The 22235-nt window shown below is 39.3% G+C and overlaps 1 protein-coding gene across 1 annotated transcript in view; it reads right to left on the reverse strand.

Annotated features, from left to right (window-relative positions):
• Positions 1–5671: 5671 nt before the first annotated feature.
• LOC149947225 (maltase A2-like) overlaps positions 5672–22235 on the reverse strand; it is a 53116-nt gene continuing 36552 nt past the window's right edge. Inside the window, exons 2-6 of the mRNA XM_090170856.1 lie at positions 17476–18151; positions 16376–16717; positions 9757–10025; positions 7631–8075; positions 5672–7558 (exon numbers count right to left, since the gene is read on the reverse strand). Coding sequence (XP_090026982.1) covers positions 7064–7558; positions 7631–8075; positions 9757–10025; positions 16376–16717; positions 17476–18096 — 2172 coding nt within the window. The 5' untranslated portion in view covers positions 18097–18151 and the 3' untranslated portion in view covers positions 5672–7063. The remainder of the gene's footprint in view (positions 7559–7630; positions 8076–9756; positions 10026–16375; positions 16718–17475; positions 18152–22235) is intronic.

The following is a 22235-nucleotide window of genomic DNA, read 5'->3' on the forward strand; positions in this document are numbered from 1 at the left end:
AGGTTCCCCTGTATAAACGGCCTGGCGGGAAGAGCGTGGAGTTTTACGTAACTTTTACCGCTTTTACTCACCCCCAGGCCAAATCACTCAACGGCGAAATGGGCTTTGGCGCCTTCACGGTAGCGATATTTGACTTTGGCTGGGTCATTTTTGGAAATAGCTACTGCGCAGTCGCGCGTTTTCTTCCCGGCGCGAAAGCGCCAACACTTCCTATCCTTCTAAAAATAAAGAATCCTTGGAGCAACAAACACAACACCCCACACAAGGAGAACGCAACCCGTCAAAAGTCGTGGATTTTCTTGCGTACATTTTTCATTGGCTAGACGCTTTAGCGGCCTGCTGCCTTCGGAAGGGGAAAATTCGGAAATTGTCTTCCCCCTGCTTGTAAAACGTTCAGCGTAAAGGCTCGTGACGCTCGTCCAATGAAATTCATACACAACCCTTCGTTAGCGTGTTTAAAGGCTAGCTGCGTTCTCCTTGTGTTTGTTGCTCTTAGATGGCAGGTTTTAACTGTCCAGATCTCCTTCATTTCCACCGAGCCTTCCTTCCTTTCATCTTTGTTTCGTTGCCCAATTAGGCAACTCGCTCTCCTTTCCTGTGGGGCTGCCGAAGAAGCCCCTTTTAGTTTTATAACCCCTGTCGAATTGACAAAGAAAGTATTGTGGTTTGCCGACTTTTGCCAACAGATGTTTATTTCTTATATTTTTTTGTTGTATGACTATTTTTGAATTTACGCTCACCCGAAATGGGTGAAAAGTGTTTCATTTTATGGTGGACACCTTCAAAGGGCGAAAAGTGTTTCATTTTATGGTGGACACCTTCAAAGGGCGAAAAGTGTTTCATTTTATGGTGGACACCTTCAAAGGGCGAAAAGTGTTTCATTTTATGGTGGACACCTTCAAAGGGCGAAAAGTGTTTCATTTTATGGTGGACACCTTCAAAGGGCGAAAAGTGTTTCATTTTATGGTGGACACCTTCAAAGGGCGAAAAGTGTTTCATTTTATGGTGGACACCTTCAAAGGGCGAAAAGTGTTTCATTTTATGGTGGACACCTTCAAAGGGCGAAAAGTGTTTCATTTTATGGTGGACACCTTCAAAGGGCGAAAAGTGTTTCATTTTATGGTGGACACCTTCAAAGGGCGAAAAGTGTTTCATTTTATGGTGGACACCTTCAAAGGGCGAAAAGTGTTTCATTTTATGGTGGACACCTTCAAAGGGCGAAAAGTGTTTCATTTTATGGTGGACACCTTCAAAGGGCGAAAAGTGTTTCATTTTATGGTGGACACCTTCAAAGGGCGAAAAGTGTTTCATTTTATGGTGGACACCTTCAAAGGGAGAAAAGTGTTTCATTTTATGGTGGACACCTTCCAAGGGCGAAAAGTGTTTCATTTTATGGTGGACACCTTCAAAGGGAGAAAAGTGTTTCATTTTATGGTGGACACCTTCAAAGGGCGAAAAGTGTTTCATTTCATGGTGGTCAGCTGGCGTGTTTCGATAGACCAACTTTGAAAGTGCGGGTGGTGGTGATTCATCCTTTTGAAGATACCGGACCTTGGTGACGATCCCAGAAATAACTTCATTGGTAGGGATTCGTCTCGGGATTCCCAGGGGCATGGTTCAAAAAGGATTCCAAGAGACCACGTGACCCCACTCATATTTAAACTGGACTCAAACGATTTTGAAGAGACGTTATTGTAGGAGCGACAGAGGATTGAAGACGGGTGCTAAGACACCGTGGTCCCCGCGATCACAATTGATTTGTACGAATAGTTAGCAATCCCGCTATCTTCATGGTAAAAAACACTGTTCATACAGAACTTATTTGTTTTCTTGGTAGTAAAAAAAATTATAAATAGTAACAAACACCTATTTCAAAACTAGGTTGTCTTTAGCAATCCTTTTTTCATTAAGAAAAAACCACAATTTATTTATTTAAATGAATGAAATATGTGTCCTCACATCTCTTTTAGAAAAGCTATAAATAAGTAAATTATATCCCAAATTTGTTATAATGCAACAATTTGCACATTGCGACGTCATATTTTTTGCGGGTCTTTACTCTTGTAACCTTGCCATTGCCTAGGTAACGGTGTACATATACGAAATAACCTAGTGGCCAGATAATCTAAAATGCTAGAAATAACCGTGCACGAGCCTTTAAAATAACGTAGTCAACGCTGAAGCGAACTATTATTAGCATTAAAAATTGAAATTCAAAATTTAGGCTCCCTTACGACGCAGTACCTCGATAAATCTAGTTATACGTTGAAAATTTCATACAAGCCGGTAGACCTTTACATTTCGTCAGTGAATCGATCAGTAGCGGCGCTAAGGGTGGGCTGAAGTGGGCTTTAGCCCCCCTGCATTTCTGAGAGGGGCCACATATTTATATTAAAAGGGCCACATATTTATAATTAAGAGGCCACATATTTGAATTTATGAATTTTCTTTATCTCTAGAAATTTGTTTTATTGCCAAGAAAAGTTTTTCTGGAAAAAAACTTTCAAAATCAATTTGTTTACTCAATAAGATAGGAGACCATAAAGAGATAGATTCGGGAGGAAGTGAGCGAAAATTGAGAGAAAGTTGAATGGGCAATAGAAAGAAAAGAAAGGGGATTTAGGTCATAGGGGGTCCAGTAAACGCGATGAGCGCGGCAACAATAAACGACCTTGCTCTTCTCGCTTCCTGGAAAATTTTTAAGGGGTCACTAAAGTTGTAAGGGCCACAAAATTCTTAGGGGCCACAAAATAATTAGCCCACCTGTGAAAAAACCGTAGCGACGCTACTGGAATCGATGATAATTAAGCTTCGCTTTGCTAGAGCTCGCGTCGCTTTAATAAAATAGCTAAACATATTCGTAGATCACTTACTGAATTAAGGTTTTAATTCCTGGTATCGGCTTGGGCTGTCCCTTTGGACTTTCAAAGCACGCAGTGTAAAAGGGCTATTCGAAAGGGAAAATACGAAATAATTTGAAATGCTGAGTAGGCGACGTAACGAGACCACATTTCCACTTAAATTAAACTTCTCCTCAATTAATCCTAGTGTTGTAAGTCGGAAAATTTCCCGCTCGGAAAATTTTCCGGAAAATTACCGAGGCCTTTTTTCCGGAAAATTTTCCGTATTTTTCCGAAAAATATTAAAAACGTTTTCATTCCATGATTTGTCTAATATATTGTTTGCAAATTTAAATAAAGCGGCATTTTCACCTCAATTTTTCTAATCTAAAAGTAAAACTAAACCTACAGACTAGTTTAAACTGGTTGAAATGTAACACTATTAATGTTTTGTAGTATGTTTACTGATATTAGTCATTTTAAATCGATAAAAAGTTTAAAACATTAAAAACCCTTGAAAAGTAATTTATGTTTAAATTTTTTATTTTTCCGATTTGCGGAAAATATTTCGCAATTCGGAAATTTTTCCGCATTTTATTTTTCCGGAAAATTAACAACCCTAATTAATCCTTTCGACAAACATATTCGGAATCGTTGCATTTCCATATACCAAATATATATATAAATACCCGGACACATTTATAGGATAAACAGCGAAAAGATTTCTCCGCGAAGAACAGAAGCTGACGAGACTTTAAATTTACATGATCTATTTTTGAAAGCCAGCGCCATTTCGAAGAAATCCGCCCGAAATGGCGAACTCCTTGATAAAGCGCCGGCCCGGTTTACGCGTCTAAAAACTAGAAAAGTTCATCCATCTTTTTAAATAAAATATAGTTTTAAAAAAAGCTTACTCTAGGAGATTCCAATATCTCTTCCGAAATCCGGATTCCCTCTTCAGACTTCGCTTACGCGTGGCCCGTATATAAACCCGAGATCGAAACCTTTTTTTATTTCGATACGTTAGTGCTTTAGACGTCACACGGCAACCGAAAACAACGCGTTCGACTGTCACGAAATGTTTGTTAAGAAATAATTATTTGTCAGTTTTAAGGTTAGACAAATAAGGCGAAAATTATTAGTCCTCCAGAACATTTATTACAGCGCAAAAAGAGAGTAAAAGTGTTTTTTTGTTGCATTCTTCAATTTGAAGTAGCGGACTACAATTCTGAAAAATCAGACGTTTTTCTTTTTTTCTTAAAGTAAAATTGAGAACTTAGGAAATATAACGCCATCTACCTTTATACCCGTCAACTAAATGTGTAAAATAATAGCAAACGACCTTTGGATTTAAATGATTTTAAGCAAAAAATTTCAGCCGTTGTACCTCAGACCACATCTTATATCCAATATAAGGGGTCTAACGTTGTACTGAGATAATTTTGAAGGAGCAAAAACCTTCGAGGCATTCAATGTTCTTTAGTTATTTTGTTCCTTGATAACCTAACAAAAGGTCTGGACAGAAAATAGAACTCCGGCGGTAGGCGGTAATAATTGTGACCTAAATTTAAACTACGCACGAAGCCTACAGGCAAAATTGTTTTACACTAGCTACGGTCACCATAGATCTTAAAACTGTTTATAACGCCAGTTTTAACTAAAAAAAATGAGAAACATTCATCATGGAAATTAGTGTCAAGATTTTCATCACTTCATATTGGCCTATTGAGAAAAAGTGTTAACGTACCAATTTTCAGTTCACACTATATGTAACAGCTTTTAGGACAAAGGCTGACCACCAATTCGCGCGACAAAAAATTAAAAAATCTCGTAGTGTGAACGTGCGTTTTAGACGTTTCACCGTAACGCCTTCGTTCCCTTCATTTTCGTAACGTACGCTTTCACGGAGTCAGTAGTTGCACCGAGCGCCGGGAGTAGTGGCTCACTCCTGTAATCCCAGGCGTCCGGGAGGCAGAGTTTGTGGAAGGCCGTGTGAGGACGACCACTAATCCCCCAACGGGTGGTTGTCATACTTCCGCCACGGGTGTCCCAACCCTATCCCTAAGTATCCCCCGTTGGCGTGGCCGTAACACATATCTCGCACCTGATTAATCAAATGGACGAGCGGACTGTATTGTCCCACCCGTCTCAATGGCTCATAACGAGCTTCAAAAAAAAAAAAAAAAAGTTGCACCGAGCGGCTCGTGTCTCCTCCATCTTTGCAAAATAAAATCGATTCTATTTGATATATTTTTGTTCGGTTCGAAACACAGCCAAATTCGGGAGTTTTTTGGTTTTATTTACATTTATGATCGGATCAATACACGAATCGTAGGACGGCTTGAAATATACTTTTTTTTTCATATTATATGGAATCCTACATTTTTCTTTTATTTTCTACTTGGAATTTTAAATCAGAATAAAAAGAACTTTGTTTTTTCTTCTCGCCCTTAAGTTAGTTATTTTTTTCCCCATTTCTTATCTATATTTTTCGTTCTTCTTATCTACATTTTTATGACAATATACGCTTTTATACGATGTGAAATCACGAAAAAAATAAACCTCAAATTTGGTCAAGTAAACCCCTATCTAAAAATTATGGGATAAATGATGTAATACCGAATTTTTTATTAACCGTGATAGACAGTTCCGTAAATGGATTTGTTTGGGAAACGTCTACGTCTACACCACGAAAGCGTATACTTCAATCGGTTTCCATAGCAACGGCAACGAAAGTGGAAACAACATTACTCTATCGAACTCAATTATATATATATATATATATATATATATATATATATATATATATATATATAATTTCGGATAAACAGAATAAAATACTGGGGATCAATTATTTATCTTTCCTACAGAAAAGCTAAGAGTAATTCCAAAAGTAAATGAACCGGTTTCCTCACACAGGACGCATTTTCCGTATGGAATTCCACTTGAAATAACGATTTCAAATTTAACGCGGTATCAGGTCGCCCCCTAACAGCTTTGGGAGATAACAGCGGTTTCGATAAAAAGGGTTTAGATTTCATTAGCTTCTGTTAAATGTCTCCCAAATTTCAGTTCAATTTCCATAACTTCGGTTCATTTATTTCTGGTAAATCTTGTCTATATATAGCAAAGAAATACATTAGGATTTAAAATGAAAAATAATGTAATTTTCATTTACTTTTAAATTGTTTTACAGCAACTTAATAAATAGGACTCTCAAAAATGTGAGCATTGTTTTTCTTCCGTCCGCTAATAATAGATTTATCTTCGGGGTACAGACGAGGTTGCGGAATAAAAGGATGACGTAGAGGAAGCTCATAAATCTAATAGTAAATCCGCCCCATAAAATGTTAATTTATTTCACCGTATGTCACGGCTCTGTTATTGATTTTCCAAAGTAAAATAAGTATAAATTTGGGCATTGTCGTTGGCCTCGCTACGTAGACCGCGAGGGAGGAGACGAGACTACTTTCCTGGACAAGAAATGACTGCCGGCGAAATTGAAATTTGTTCGATCCCGCGTTTAGACAAAAATTCACAAATTGAAATTTTACCAAACTCTCGCGATAAGGGGAAGCGACTTTCATCAAAGATTATTTTTTCTCCAAAACAAAAATCACTTAAATCTCTCGTTATAGTTGTTAATTCTCATTTCAGATCGTCAGTCTTTGGATAAATAAAATATTTATCCACCGAGTTCGCTTCTGTAGAAAGTTAATTGACGAATCACAGTTTTGAAACATCGCAATACTGTTAACGGCATTACTTCGTCGTTTTTTTGGCACCATTATACTCGCGAATATTTTATAAACGACTTCATCTCTTAGGGTGTGGGTGTTAAGCGTGTTCGTCCCCTTTTTGATGATGTGAGATACATCGTCTTCTAAAAATCTTTACTCAATGAACATCTACAGTATGACGATCGATACCTTTTAAATTAATCTACACTTACTGAAATTATTGTTTTTATAATTAAGTAACTTATTATCATCGTAACATCTACACAGTTATCGTTCAATTAAATTGATTGAAAATATACTGTATACGGTATATCCGTCAAGATTGGAGTACAACGTTTTCTTTCGTGCCCCAAATCGCGAAATTGGGTCACGCGCGTGATACCGGAGCGACAGTGATCCGATTAGTAAAAACTGATTACAAAACGGTTAGTGAGTTACGATGGTCCGGTTGTTAGTCAATCTAGAGTATTCACGACGTCATACTCACTCCAAAATTTCTGCCACCAAAGCTTCGCCGGGGTTCAGATGCAGTCTGTTGAACCTTTCCCGACTGACGGTGGTTCCCGTGGTCAGTTTCACTCGCGCTTCGTGGAATTCTCCGGACAAGTCCATCTCTCTGACCGAGTCGCCGAGATTGACGCACACTACGACTCTCGGGTGTCGTGGGTAGAAGCGCTCCAGAGCGATCAGTCCGTCGGTGTTGTAGAGCAGGTTGTGGTTCATCTTCCGAGGCCAGTGCGTCGTGTTGACCGTGCCACTTCCCGGGGTGACTGGGAAGCGGTTGGCGATCAGCGGGTACGATTCGTTCCTCAATCGAATAAAGGAAGACAGATCTCCTATGTCCGTTGTCAAATTATAAACGTTGTTGGCTTTGAAGTCGGGGTGAATCGGTAGCCAGGGTTGAGACTCTTTCTTGGTGAAGTTACCGTTTGACGTACTCGACCATTGCATGGGACACAACTGTCCACTTCGAAAGACCTATTTAAATAAACGTCAATAGGTTACAACGACACTCTAACCTTATAAGATTCAATGGAGGGTGGAGCGTACTTTCTGAGTGACTTCGTCGAAGGAATCTTGCAACTGTATCTCGTCACCGTAGTAGATGGTAGCCGTGCCGGGCATGGACAGCAGAAGGAAAAGAGCGGCCATGTTGTAACCGGGAATCATGCGGGAAGCCAAGCGGAACGTTTCGGAGCTGCCTACGTTCCAATTGATTCGCGGGAAGGTGGTCAAGCGGGACGTCCAATCTTCCGCCGCCCGCAAACGGGCCTCCACGTCCGAGGTGGCGTTAATCGTCAAATCCAGCGGAACGTCCACCAAATCGAAGACTTCGGCAAGCGCCGGCAACAACAGACTATCTCGGTTACGCAGGGCCTCGAAGAAACTCATAGAGCACATCAATAGACGTTGGCTGCACCCCCCAAAGAAAGAAAAACGCCAGAGATGGGCGCCTAAATTACTTTTTATCGGACATCGATTGTTGGCCGGCATTCTTCCCAAACTCATACTTCACGCGCCATCATTCTCACCTCAAAAGCGCGCTCTTTCTCTCTCTCTCTCTCTCTCTCTCTCTCTCTCTCTCTCTCTCTCTCTTTCTTTCTTTCTCTCAAGTAGGAGTGAGCAATATCGGCGCGCTAATTAAGGAAGGTGTCCATCAACCACCAAATGTTATTTATGTTTAAGGGTAATTCCTGGTTCCCATATTTTGGTCGCGTCTGGGATGTAATTAATCAAGCCGATGACAGTGTTCGATTAAGAATGTCATTTACAATTCCTTTTTTCAATTTAAAAATTAATTAAACGTAACGAACAAGTAAACGAGTATCCATTAACTTCGAAGAAACTGACGTGATTACACGAAACATCTGGTCTGGAAAATTTTAATTAAAAGAACGCGTAAATAGTAACTTCACGTGTATAAAAATCAAAAGTTTGAAATCGCGTAAACAGGGCCGGATTAAGCAGAGTTTCACCCGGGATCGCCCGTATTTGGATGGCCCCTTTGCCCCTTGCGCGTAAACTAGTTTATTTGAAACTCATCTTACCACAAGAAGATTAAGCACACGTCAATTAATGAACGCGTTTTGAAAAAGTGCATCAGAACCTCAGTAACGGATAAACTACAACCCTAGGGTTAATTTTAATAAACGCTTTATCTTATCCTCCGGAGCCCTTGGCTTAAGCCTTGGCAGTCTATTAGTTAATGCGCCTCAGAAAAGTATTAGATGCCGATTAAAGACTTGGAAACCAAAGATTCAACTACGGTCTCTCTCGAGAGAGAAAAAATAAAATTTAAAATTTCCGATGTTTCAATTGGCATTTCATTAATAGTTACATGGGTTTGTTTGAATTCGATTTCAAATTAGTCTATTGAAAAGATTATCCCAATAGAACCTACAATGAAAACCTCTCACTTTTAGCATTTGTCTTTACGTAGCAAAAGCGGGATCATTTACTGGAAGAAACTCCAAGTTCACTATAGACTTATAAACGCCATTCGTTTCTTATTTCTGACACCGCTTTAAGCCCGAACGGCACCGACCATATAAAAATAATTTTGCATGTCCAGTCTCTGACAAGGAGACATCCCGAAGTGTAACCCACCGATTTTGTTCAAACTCGGGGGAATTTATTCAATGGGCAACCGTTTTGCCATGGCAACGAAAAATGTTTTTGACAACACAAAATATTAAATTTTCCCATTGAAAATAACATGGAATTTTGACCTCAAATTGATCAAAAGTTGATCAGTTTTGATGTTTTTTTTGTCAATTTATATCTATTTTTTCTATTTTTGTCATTTTCGAAATTTTGAAATTTGTTAAAATTTTTCAGAATCCCATGTTATTTTCAATGGGAAAATTTAAATTTGTTGTTGTCAAAAACATTTTTCGTTGCCATGGCAAAACGGTTGCCCATTGAATAAATTCCCTTTTGGATTTTTCAAGTTACACGAAGGTCTACCAATCCCCCAAGTTTGAACAAAATCGGTGGGTTACACTTCGGGATGTCTCCTTGTGAGTGTTAATACTGCTTAGAAAATTGCTGAATCGGTTTTATTGAAGCGCCCATTATAGAGGTGTGAAAAAAAATAAATTAAAATGATGATTCTTTCCGATTTGGAGATTCGTTTGAAGGACAATTAACAGTTTCATAACGCGTTATATACTTACTTTCCAGTCTCTCTGCTAAAATGATCCGCGAGATGTCGCCATTGACTAAGAACGGTCAATAGCTCTCGGTCGTCGTTAACTTTGAGGCGTTCCAAGTGTTTGAAATAAAAGCCGTCGACTCCCTTGTGAAACCAGAAACGGAAAATGTTGCTCATTTCGCGTTGAACTTCGTGGTTGGTCCAGTTGAGGAAAACTTGACTTCCGAAAATGCGTTGCGGCAACTCCAAATCGATGATGTCCACTTTCCCACTGGGAGGGTAAAATTCGTCCTGCCAAAAGAGAATAATAATCAGGGTAATAATAATAATAGCCGTAGCGCGTTTATAGTTCAGACGGAAAAGCCAGAAGAGATAGTGGAAATAAATAACGGTTGCAGCTTCAGCTGGTAAAGTACCCTGGGAGCGTGAGACGGTATCCGCAGCGGCGATAACGTGACGGAGATGCTACCGGAAGCGGGGAAACCGATCCTATAGTCTCCGTGATGGGTCGACGCGGAACATTCTTGTTAACAATTAATTTTCAAAAGCCCGACATAGAACAACGGGATTAAAGGGGTATGGGCGGAGGGGGTTTCACCCCTCTCCAGTCTCTCATCTATCGCGAATAAAAGGTTGAGTCGCGACTAGCTACGAGACGATAAGGGCAGATAGCAGTCTACTCTCTGGGTTGCCATCACAATCCGAAAGAGAGCTTTTCCCCGCTGAAAGAGGACGCTTCTCTATTGGACGAGTACCATTATTGGGGCGAAATCTAACCTCGCCAAGAACAAAGGAAATCTCGCTCGTTAAGAGACGACCATTGAGTTTAGCAGAGAGAAAGAGAGAACTTGGAAGAAGATCCTTTGTTTGAAATTATCCATTACAATTTACATTCTCTCTCTCTTCCTTCTCCGTGTTTCTCTCGCATTGAGGCAATAGATAAAAGACAAAACTGCGGGAGGAGATTGAGGCATTAGACATCGCGAGCTGAGGATCTCTTCTTCGCGGAATCGTAATACGACGATGCGAATTAAAAGAAAGAGAATACTTACTCAGGTTGTAAGACTAGCGCCCTAAAGCGCCGTCGTTTCTTTAGTCGAATGGGTTTCCCCTTTCTTGGAAATACGCATTTAGCGCGGTGTAATTTTTAAATTTACTTCCAGGGGTCTCCGCGGATCTAACTAGCGACGCGCTTTCTAAATGCGCCATCATTACTTTTTTTTAACATTTCGAGAACTCCGAAACAAAATTATTCCGTCGTAGTTTAGCACGAATTATAGCTTTTACTATCCTATAATGTATTTCCCACAACCACGCAGAATGGAATAATTTTTAACACTTTGATTTCTCTTCAAGATAAGGGCTTATCCATGATTTTATTTCGAGGAAGGTTGAAACTTTGCTCCCCCTTGAGACATAACAGCCCTTCCTACCATTAGACTTAAAAGCTACGTTACGTTTTGCACCTCATCGATCTACTTCGGGGATTGGGTTTGTACCCGCCAAACCCCTCGAAAACGTGTAGAGGAAACTTGTAGGACTATAGACGTAGCTTTAATGCGTACAATATACACTTCTACGAGTTTCTCCTACACGTTTTGGAGTGGTGGCTTGACCATTACAACCCCTAACAAAAGCGTTGGTAATTACGTAAAGTTACGTCGCGATTGCTAAGACAAAACAGATATTAGGTGTCAATCTAAATAATAATCATCATCATCATTAATTAACGATTAGTGCTTTTCCCTTTACCGTCCTCTAATTTGAAACGTGATAATTCTAAAAATAGCGGATGACGAAGAAATCTCGATAACCAGCTCGTAAAACGCGTTACATTTTGAGGGGATCAATTCTCAATATAGAGCGAGATATATAGAAAAGAGCGAACCGACAATAACGAAAATCCATAAAATACTCGAGCAATATATGATCTAGGTTTTACGACTTAATACGGCGTTATCGAGGTCTCGAAAGAATGATAAAAGAAGAAGAGAAATGAACAAAAAGTGATCGTTAGATTCTTCTCCGGAAAGATGCGCGTACGGTGGGGTGAGGGGGTACATTAATAAGAATCCGTGTCCTCGGAGAGCGCGCGAGCCCCTGATATTGGGAAGAATTCTGAAATCAAAGGGTGCCAAGGCTCCATTTTCCTCCAAATTGATCATTTAAGAAATGAGGAAAGTGGCCCAAACTATTTATTACCCGTTTTGGAACTAGCCATTTCATATGGCTCGGTGGAAAAATATTCCCGCGTTCAGTTCGTCGTCGAATCTAAACATTTACTACGCCAACTTTACCCGTCGCGAGCGTTGAAAGGTAAACGCGAGGTAACCTTCGATTGAACTGTACAGCGATATGAGGGGAGAACAATAAAAAAAAATAGCGGAACAGCGACGAGATCGTAAGAAGGAAGACGCGCGAGAGGAGAAAGCCAACGAAGATGCGAGAAAACTTGCGCAAAAATCGATGGAAAGGCATTTTCTGGGCAGACTTTTTTGCGTTCATTCTTTCAGTTTTTCATTCTTTTTTTTCCAAGTACGGGCCGCCGTATATCGCCCAAAGATTTCATACTTGGTTCTCTTCGTCGGCGGGATTTAGGTGTGGTTTTCTTACGGCGCTGCCAGGTGCAGCGCCATCACGGGTATTGTTTCCCCCCGAAATTGGGGCCGGATAAAAAATTTAATATGATGGTCAGGTACATTGAGGCGGCCGAAAAAGAAATAGGAGGCAGTATATTTTAAAGGCCGGCCCGATGGAAAATAAACCCAGTCTGGAGGCCGCCGTTTTACGCTTTCTTTATAGTCTCATCCGCGAGTGGCCCGACAGAATTGTATCCTGGGATATCTCGTTATTACGTTGAGAACCGCCATGCAAATACCGAAAGAAAGAAAACGCGCGCTATTTCACGAGTGCCGTTGTAAAATGTTCACTTTTCATTTATTTGTTAGAGGACTACAGCTGACTCGTTACTTTTACGGTTCGACAGACAACGTGGGAGTTTGTTTCGGAAATAATACGAAATTGACGTCTCTGACGGTTTAACGGTTTGCCAGGCGAAATTAAATCGTAAACAACAATAACCTAACTTAGTTCTAAAACGGGTATATTAAGAGATTTAATTTAAAAAACAATCGCTTAAATTTTACGCCGTATTTTTTAAAAATGGTAAAAAATTCCTAACTTTGAAAATAAATTATTTAAATATTACCCGAGATTTGTTTTTAATTTATGGTAAATTAATCGAAAATTTTAGAAAAAAACTATTTAAATATTACGGATTCTTTTTAAAAATTGAAAATAAATGAAAAACGCTTAAATATCACGAACATTATTTTAAATATTTTTGGTATAATTGATGGTTGAATTTCTTTTTTAAAACTTCAAAATAAAAAACACAAATGATATAGCATAAAATCAATACTTAAATTGGACATGGAATGGGATAGAGTAAAATGACGTGGCATGTCTTAGAAATATTTTCGAAAAAGGTTTTCATTACTGATTCTTGACACAATCTAAGTAAACATTTTGAGCAATGAACTGTTCTGGGAATTTGTAACCGAACTCTTTTGAAATGGTTGTTTGAAATAGAGATGGTGTATTTACTTTCTTACGTAACCACCGCCTGTCAAAATCCTTTGTCGAAAACGAAATATACTTTCCGAAGTGAAATGACCTTTGGGAAAACGAAACTTTATCGTGAGACCTATCACTGCGAACGCGTCGAGCACATATTGGTTTATCCAATATAATAGCGCCTTTCCATTCACAATATACTAAAGCAAAGTGTGCAGCGACGTTTTTGATAATTTGTCGAAATCCCCCGGTGAAAACGTGCCGAAAGAGTCACTTTGTTCACGGGATTTATAACGAGGGAAAGTTTGTTAATGCGCTATATGAAAATTTCGACACTGAATGGTTCGTCCGCTCAAAATTTAATCTAAACGCGGTAATTAACGATACTTTGTAATATAGGGGTGGCGCGGATTTGACATTCGAATAAAGAAACCAACGTGGCTCTCGGATTTGAGAACGCGCTGTTGTTAATGGACCCTTTAGCGATAATTAGCGTGAGAGTTCGGCCACTATAAACCCCGGGGTAAAGCCAAAAATCATTTCGCGCGGAATTTAAATATTAGTTTCGCACACCCATAAAAAGAACGAAAAAGATATAAAGCGTCCGCCTCAATATTAGAAGAATTTTGGGCGAAAGGTGAGAGCTTAAGCCTGGCGTCGAGATAACGTTCCACGGAGAGACCTCTACGACTAAACGACTGCCATCTATTTTAATGATATTTAAAACGAGCGAGTATTAAACCTTCGCGGGGACGCGTTTACCACGATGACCCCGGGGTGCATATTCTGCCGATTTAAATACGACGCGAAAGAGAGAGGGGGTAGTGAAGGCGCTTTGCCCACGGCATTAAACGAGATTAGGACGGTTTAATGGAAGGCACATCTCGCACAGTTCTGTCGCGAAACAAACACAACTGGACCGGACCAGAGAGAGAGAGAGAGAGAGAGAGAGAGAGAGAGAGAGAGAGAGAGAGAGAGAGAATGGGTGGGTGGTAGCGAAAGGCCAGGTATTCCGTCCTTAATTAAGTCTAAACTATGGGTCAGAACGGATGGATGTCCAAAGCAACGCGTCGCTCTCCCCGACAACTACGAGGGCCGGTTAGAAATATCAAACGGAAAAGGATTAAAGAATAGAGACCCAGGCGGTATCGATCGATAGAGAATTCGTCCGAACTAAATATGAACCCCGAGGCAATACAATTGACAACCTCAACCGTATAGAATTATCACACGATAAAGAATTCTGATTTGCAAGGATTTGTTTAAAATTTTTGCCTTCATGGTTAAACCTAGGAGCAACAAACACAATGAGAACACAGCTAGCCTTTTAAACACGCTAACGCAGTGTTGCGTACAAATTTCATTGGACGAACCTCTACGCTGAACGTTTTACGAGTGGGGGGGGGGGGACAATTTCCGAATTCTCCCATTCCGACGGCATAGGCGCTAAAGCGTCTAACCAATGAAAATTGTACACAAGAAAATGCATGACTTCTGAAGATTTGCGTTCTCCTTGCGTGGGGTGCTGTGTTTGTTGCTCCTAGGTTAAACCAAGTTTCTACCAGTATCGGTATCTCAATTGTGCCCATTACCTACTCGGAATTTTTAAAGACAAAAATGTCCTGGGATTTCTTGGGCGGCGCCGTATGACTGGCACCCGAACAATGTGACTTATCTGCCCTTTAGCTCCGCCGTACTGACCACCATTTGAATTTAACTGTGCAAATAGTGAATTTTTAAAACCGATTCGAATACAATTCGAATAATAATTCCCAACTCGAAAACCGGTTATTATACGTTTCCCAAAATAAATTATTCAAAAATTCTAATTTTAATAATATTATTCGAATTAATGAATATTCGCTTTGAACCGCGAAAAGTCTGATTATAAACGATTATTCGTTTAAATAACCGTTTTAAAATTCGGTTACTCGCTTTATTTTGTAATTAATAATAATATTTTAAAATTCAGTTTTTCGCGTACCCCTAGTTCTAATTTCTAGATAGGTATAAGAGAAGCATTTTGGATTAACAAATATAACACAGGTTACGGATTAAGTTTACTACGGTTTTATTAGCGTAGAGTGGATAGTCATAGGTAAGCCTAATGGGCAATAAATGTTATTGTTGAGAGTTAAATCAATTTAGCTCGCAATTGTCTAAAGTTTATATCGAAATAAGCTATTCAGACCCGTTCAAACATTACCTGTGTTTTTTAAAAACAAAATTATTAAAATGCTTTCCATGGTAGATATGACTATAAGGACTCCCTAATTGGAAGTACAAAAACTTATTTAAGGACAAAATGGAACGTATCAGTGCAAAGAGTGCGTCATTTAGATAATTGGTAACTTGCATTCCAAGTGTTCAACAATTTATTGGGCCCCTCTCTTTTCTCCCTAGACTTTGTTTCGCGCCAAAATGTGTTTGCGTCGATATTTTGAACAAACCATAACCAAGGTAATGCTGGTTTCATTTTAGTTTGTTAGTACATGTAGGTAGTATATTTACATTGAAAAAAGTACAATTTGTTTCTTTTTTTGTATTTTCCAGAGAATATTTCAAAATAAAGCCATATTTTAAATGGACTCAATGAATAAGATGTCGTTATTTCACTGTATGCAATGGCTTGTTTAAAAATTTAACGAATCAATAAAAAAGGTTTTTTCATTTAAAACATTGTCAAAAATTTGCTGCTTCATAATCAAAAGGGGGTAGCTTAAAGGGAATATAACCTTAGGTTTATTGGCGTGGAACACCAACACTTCGACCATTTCCCGCTCCCTCCTATGGCTTCAGATATTTTTGGCGCTGGTTAGTGATTTCCCGCCTAAATTGTTAACATAAAAAACATAAAAAGACCTTAAAAAAGACTTGAGGTTATATTCCCTTTAAGTAATTTTCCAAAGTCAGTACCTACAATCAGAACTAAGTGATAGAGAATGGCGGATATAGTGAGGGTAAATGGCGGTAATTGTAGCAACCACGTTTTAGCGCGAAACAAAGTCTATACGCCTTAGCTTTACCATAATTACTAAGAGTAGCAAGTGGGAAAGTGCACTTACGTAAGAATCGCTGGCGTTGATGTAAAAGCCCTCGTATTCGGGGAAGTTATTGAGCAACCAATGAGCGGCCCACGTGTGTTGGTCGCTGGTGACGGTCGGGTTGATGTCTAAGACCACTCGAATTCCACGTCGGTGGAGTTCGCGAACCACCCGCTCGAAATGTTCGATGCGTCCCAGATGCGGGTCGACGTTCTGAAAGTCTATTACGTGCTCGTATTCCAGCGGGTAGTCGAGCGCGCTGAAGATAGAGTTGAAACGAACCACACTGACCCCGAGACTCTCGATGTACTCCAGCCTCTGGAGAACGCCGTTCATGTCCCCGAAGCCGTCCCCGTCCGTGTCCTGAAAACAAACGCTTATTACCAAAACTGATTACGCAACTTCTCTCAATACTCGCAGCTGTGTATAGTTTCCGGGGTTCTGTATAAAAATGATGTTTTTTTTTACATTATTGAGCTAAAATAAGATTTTAATTATTTTTACTAAATGCAGGTGGGCATAGTTGGTGCTTAGGTTGAATAATCTGGTTTGGTCACGTTTCTCTGACGGATATAAGTAAGGGCATGACAACTAAGCGATTTATACAAGTCTTTGTGGTTCTAGTTTATTTTATTTAAGTAGGGTACAAAAAATCCGAAATATTTCCCGAAGGTCATATCGAAAATTTCCCATTGAGCCTACAAGTATACGTTTATCCTCCCGTCTCATATTATATAATACTAATTAATATATCCTTATATTAAAGCCGTCATTGATCTAATTTCGGCAGATAATCTCCGGGGAGGAGAGCCCGACTTCATTGATAATTAACGCTGGTATACAAACATGACACTTTATTAACGAGACTGTCACTGAAGTGTCAAATTCTCATATTACGAGAGCTAAAGTGTCCTCGAAAGGTCGTGTACCTAGACGCTTTCAAATGATTGAAATTGGAATTCCTAGGACTATACTGGGAAATTTCCTAACGTATGTGACGGAGATATATCTATCCGAAGTACCATTGCATACTATTCGGCATTGGTCGGATGTTTTACATTCTCCAGCCGTTATCGACATCCTAGCAAGCTTCGGAGGGAAACTCGCCGTACCCTACATACCTGAAACGAAGCCGGAAAGATCTCGTACATGACGACGCCTTTCCACCACTCCTTGCGGGTCACGCAATCGTTCTTGACGGTTAACAAGAGTCCCAGCACCACGCACACCATGGCGAAGAGCGAGCCGCAAAAGATGACCAAGAAAAATAGTCGGATGGCCGGCCAGTTCCAGTGAACGAAGGCGACTTCTAAGGGTCGGAAAAACACCGGGACGTGAGCGGTTCTCATCGAGTTGAACGCGAAGGGGCTGGGTGGGCAAGCGCACAAGCGTGGTTGTTGGATCAGCTTCACGTCGCACTGGTCCTTGTCCAACAAGCGAGTGGAACAGCCGGGTTCGGTTCCGCCGTACTCGCTCTCCGTGGAAGAGCTCTTGGAGGCCACCACGCCGTTGGCCATCTCGTCGCCGACGGAGGCGGGAGTCTGCAAACCGATCAGACTGATGCTGGAAGGTGGCGACCGCAACAGCTCGTAAGAGTTGACTGGGCTGGCTTCGAAGAGACCCAACCCGTTGGAGAGGCCGGCCACGGTGGCGGCCGTCGTGCCAATTTGTTGGACCATGCCGCCCGTTCCGCTCTCTTCCGGCGAACAATCGTCTAAAAGCAGTTGGTTAGTGTCTACCATTTTGGCAGGTCATCCCACACCTCTTCTTCATTCAGTCCGGAAAATACTTCGACTTCTGAAAATAAATTCAATTTTGTATTTGGTCGTCATCAATTTCAAATCGGAGTATTTGGACTTCACGTTGATGGATGAAATGTTCTCAAAAAATGTTTAATCTATGCACAAGAAGTAAGAACAACAATACTTTATAAAGAAATTATTACATATGTTAACAATAAATAAACGCCAATTTCTAATTTCAATATCCTAAATTCGATGATAGAATTAACGAGAGTTTGCTAAAACCTTTGGAGCTCTTAACACCAGTTAATTAACCAGCTAATACTGAAAAAACGACTGATTATTAAATTATCTGCCGCTCGGGAAAAACGGAGCAGCAAATCCATTTGCACCTCTTTAAATATGGATAAATTTTAAATAAGAAATAAACGAAAGGCAATTAATGCACAATATTTATTTAAAATGGTACGTATCCTCGATGAACAAACGGCTCTCCTGAAAGATTTGATTTTCATTTATTTATCTATCTTTATTTAATCAATTTAAAATTAATTTCCATTTGGAAAAAATCGACTTTCTACTTAAATAATTTAAACTAATTAATGAAATGCCATCGTGTACGAATTATTCGACGAGGAAAAAATGGATTATCATGTCATACATAAATTACGATTTCAGACCTTTTCCTATTAACAAAAAATAACTCGTTTTTTTTTGGAACCTCAAAGGATTTGGGATTTTAATTTTTTATTTAAGTAAAGAACTTGCAATGAGTTCCTTATTTGCATTAGAAAGTGGTAGACTATAAAGAATCTCGTGCTAGTATCTAATCAATTAGTTATCAAAGTAAGAAGCTTATGGTCTACATTCTGTTTAAATTTCAATCAATATTTTTTATTAATAGCCAAGTTTCCAGAGGAATTAAGTTTCATAGACGCTCAAATCGAGAGTTCGCTAAGCGAATGTGCATCATCAAAATAAATGAAAATTTCCGCAATTAATTATAAATTTTCCGGCGTGCATAACACTCGATCCGGTGGCTCGAGTCAACATTTATACCAACCTTTTAAATAAATAAATAAATAAATAAAGTAAATTTTCATCCAAAACGTAAACCCCTTCAACTAAACGTGATTAACGATCCAGGGCCTGTCGCGGAATATTCTGATTAAAAATAAAAACAATGCTTGATTTATCGATTAATTAAAAAGATGGTTTTTGGCGGTATAAATAAACTAATTTTTGTCTCGAAACCATAAAACCTTAACTTTTAATCACGTTGTATATACCTATTTCTCGAAGCTTTCTTACCTATTACAATTACAAAATATAATTTTAAAGAAATTTTAAAGTTTATGTATATGAAATGGTTATATTAAATAATGTGACAATTATTATGCTAAGAGACAATTAGATTCTTCTTCTTTATATTTTATGAAAAACATTAAGAGAAATAACTTTACGAATGGCTTTTATTAACATTATCATATCAATAAAATTGATAAAATGTGCTACATAGAGTATATATAGCCACAGAAAATGAAAAAATGTATTTTTTAATTTGTTAGCAACGCCTCATTTTATTCAATAATTTGAATATTTTATTGGTCGTAGAATAATAGCAGGCGTTACTAAGGGAGGAGCTACCAAAAGAGAGTACATTCTAAAATCTCACGAAACGAGAGTACGGTGATTGATTTTTAATTTTTAAAACGAAACGTACTTTTATGTAGCGTATCCAGGCAGTATATTTTATGATCCGCGCAATTAAGTAATAAGCGTTTACTGCCAGGTCATTTTATGACTCATGCAGATTTGGTCTATAGCGCGCAAACTTGGCAAGTTATTTTATAACCGTATCAGAAGCGTTCAAACTTTAAAAGACATCGTAAGATTTTGGTCATTAGCGTCCAAACATGGCACGTCAGGCTGCGTAACTTACTGTAGGTCAGTAAAACGCGAGTTTGGCGTGTCATTTTATAATCTGCGTAGATTTGGCCAAACGTGGCCAAACTTGGAAAGATACCATTTAATTTTGGACAGTACAGCGCCAGAGCCGTACCTAGTCCAAATGGCGCCCTGGGCTAAAAAAACTGAATTTTAAGTAGAAATTTTTAAATTTTCAATATCTAATTTAAATGAAAATCATCGATTTTGCGCCCCTAAAATTTTGGCGCCCTGGGCCCCTGCCAATCTCGCCCTACCCAAGGGACGGTTCTGTACAGCGCAAATGTGACACGTCAATATGTGACCTGTTCAAATTTGGCCATTAGCGTCCTTTATTGATATATAAAGGTGGAGTGATTAGCACTTTCACCTCGCAGCAAGAGGAATCGGGTTCGATCCCAGTTTGTGCAACAGCTCCTTCCGCGATAGAGTTTGAAAGTTCTATCAACACTGGTTAAAAGGGCACCCCATTTCTCCGGTTTCTCATTTCCTTAAAGACTCGTTGCTGCCTAGCGTGACACGAAGGGCTTGCCACCACCCTCCTACGCAATCTAAACTGGCGGCCTGAATTAAAGGCATTACTGGGTGGTTTTTTTCCGCCTGTTCTGGGTTTTTTGAGCAGGTTCAAAAGTGTAGCCCTCTGACGTCATTTTAATCCAATTCTATCTTGACGAAAAAAATGAGTTGGAGTAAGAAGGGAGTAGTTAGAGGTTAATGGTTATATATTTGTTTTGTTTTTAAGATGGAGACCGGTGGTGAGATCATAATAATAATAATCAGCTAGGCTAATACCCAAGGCACCACCCTAGGCCTAAATTAAATAGCTTTTAACAATTGGATATTCGTTATTAAAAGCTTGCCACATGTGAAGATGCTCAAAACCCGTTATGTTTTCGTGAAACGAAATTTAAGCAGATGAATTTTCTATATAAGCTAGATTACTCCCTCTACACCTCCTTTCGAGGAGGAGTAAAAAGTGTAACGTTTGAGCTCTGGAACAAGCGATCAAAATTCGGGACCGGGTAAATCTTACTCCGAGAACAGGCGAATAAAACGTTTTAGGGTAAAAAGTTTACACTTTTTGTCCTGGGACAGCCAAAAAAAAACACCTATTAGATGACTTGGGGCTTTGGTGGCGCCTTATTAGCCTAGCTTTGGTAAGAAGCGTCCAAATTTGGACTATTTCTTGTCAGATTTTTATAACAGTGCAGGAGACAGAAAAAGGCTACTAAGAAAAAAGTAAGAAACAAATTATTTTGCGATCAATACTATTTCGATTTATATATGTAACGCGAAAAGGTTTCCTTTAAAGCACTGACTTTCAGGAAAAAAGGAAATTATTTAGATTATTTATATTATTTCATTTAATTGAACAACTCCTAGTAACAAAGTTGAGGTTAAGAGCTGTAATATCCTCTAATTTGTCTCTATTTTACGGCGGGGGAACAAATTCCGCTTGAAAATCTCGCACCTTTCAGTTGGAGCCAAAATAAAGGAAGAATTAAGCGCGGAAAGAATTGAAAAAGAAACCGAACACTTTCCAGAAACTAGATTTCTCTCTCTCACTTTTCTGGGGCTGGCTACAAGCCGTCCAAAGGATGCTTCATTAAGCTTAATGGAAGAAAGTCGTCGAGATCACGTCGTCCGCTTGTCGAGAACCGTGTGGCGTTAAGCTCTCTCCAGGAACACCGAGATTCCAATCTCCAAAATTGGTTGTATTCTAATGTTCCGCTTCCGAGATTTAAGCGAGGACAAAGAGGCGTGAATTACGTTAACTACAGTTCGTCCCTTGCCCTCCTCCGAGTACAAAAATGCCCCTATTGTATTTAATGGTCCAACTTTGACTGGATGATACGAAGCAAAATATAACAACATGTCCTAGTCCTATATTCGACAAAATAAAAGGACAATACTTCAAAAGGGTAACAGCAAAAATCAATTAAGTGTTAGCTAGAATCGGTTAATGTAAGAGAGACTTTTGTGGAGTATCTCCACCAGTGGCGTAGACAGATGGGGGTTTCGCGGTTAGCCCCGCTACGCTATTGATCTCCTATTTTGTTCTGTACAAAATCTTTTTTCCGAATTATTTTGGATTTAGTGATGCCTAGTTCTGCTACGGCTTCGGCAATGGCACATTATCATTTAAAAAAATCAGCTTAGCTAATACCCAAGAAATCACACAGGCTTAAGTC

The sequence above is a fragment of the Leiobunum rupestre genome, chromosome 4, assembly GCF_980474605.1.
Source record: "Leiobunum rupestre chromosome 4, qqLeiRupe1.1.hap1, whole genome shotgun sequence".
NCBI classification, from domain to species: Eukaryota; Metazoa; Arthropoda; class Arachnida; order Opiliones; family Sclerosomatidae; genus Leiobunum; species Leiobunum rupestre.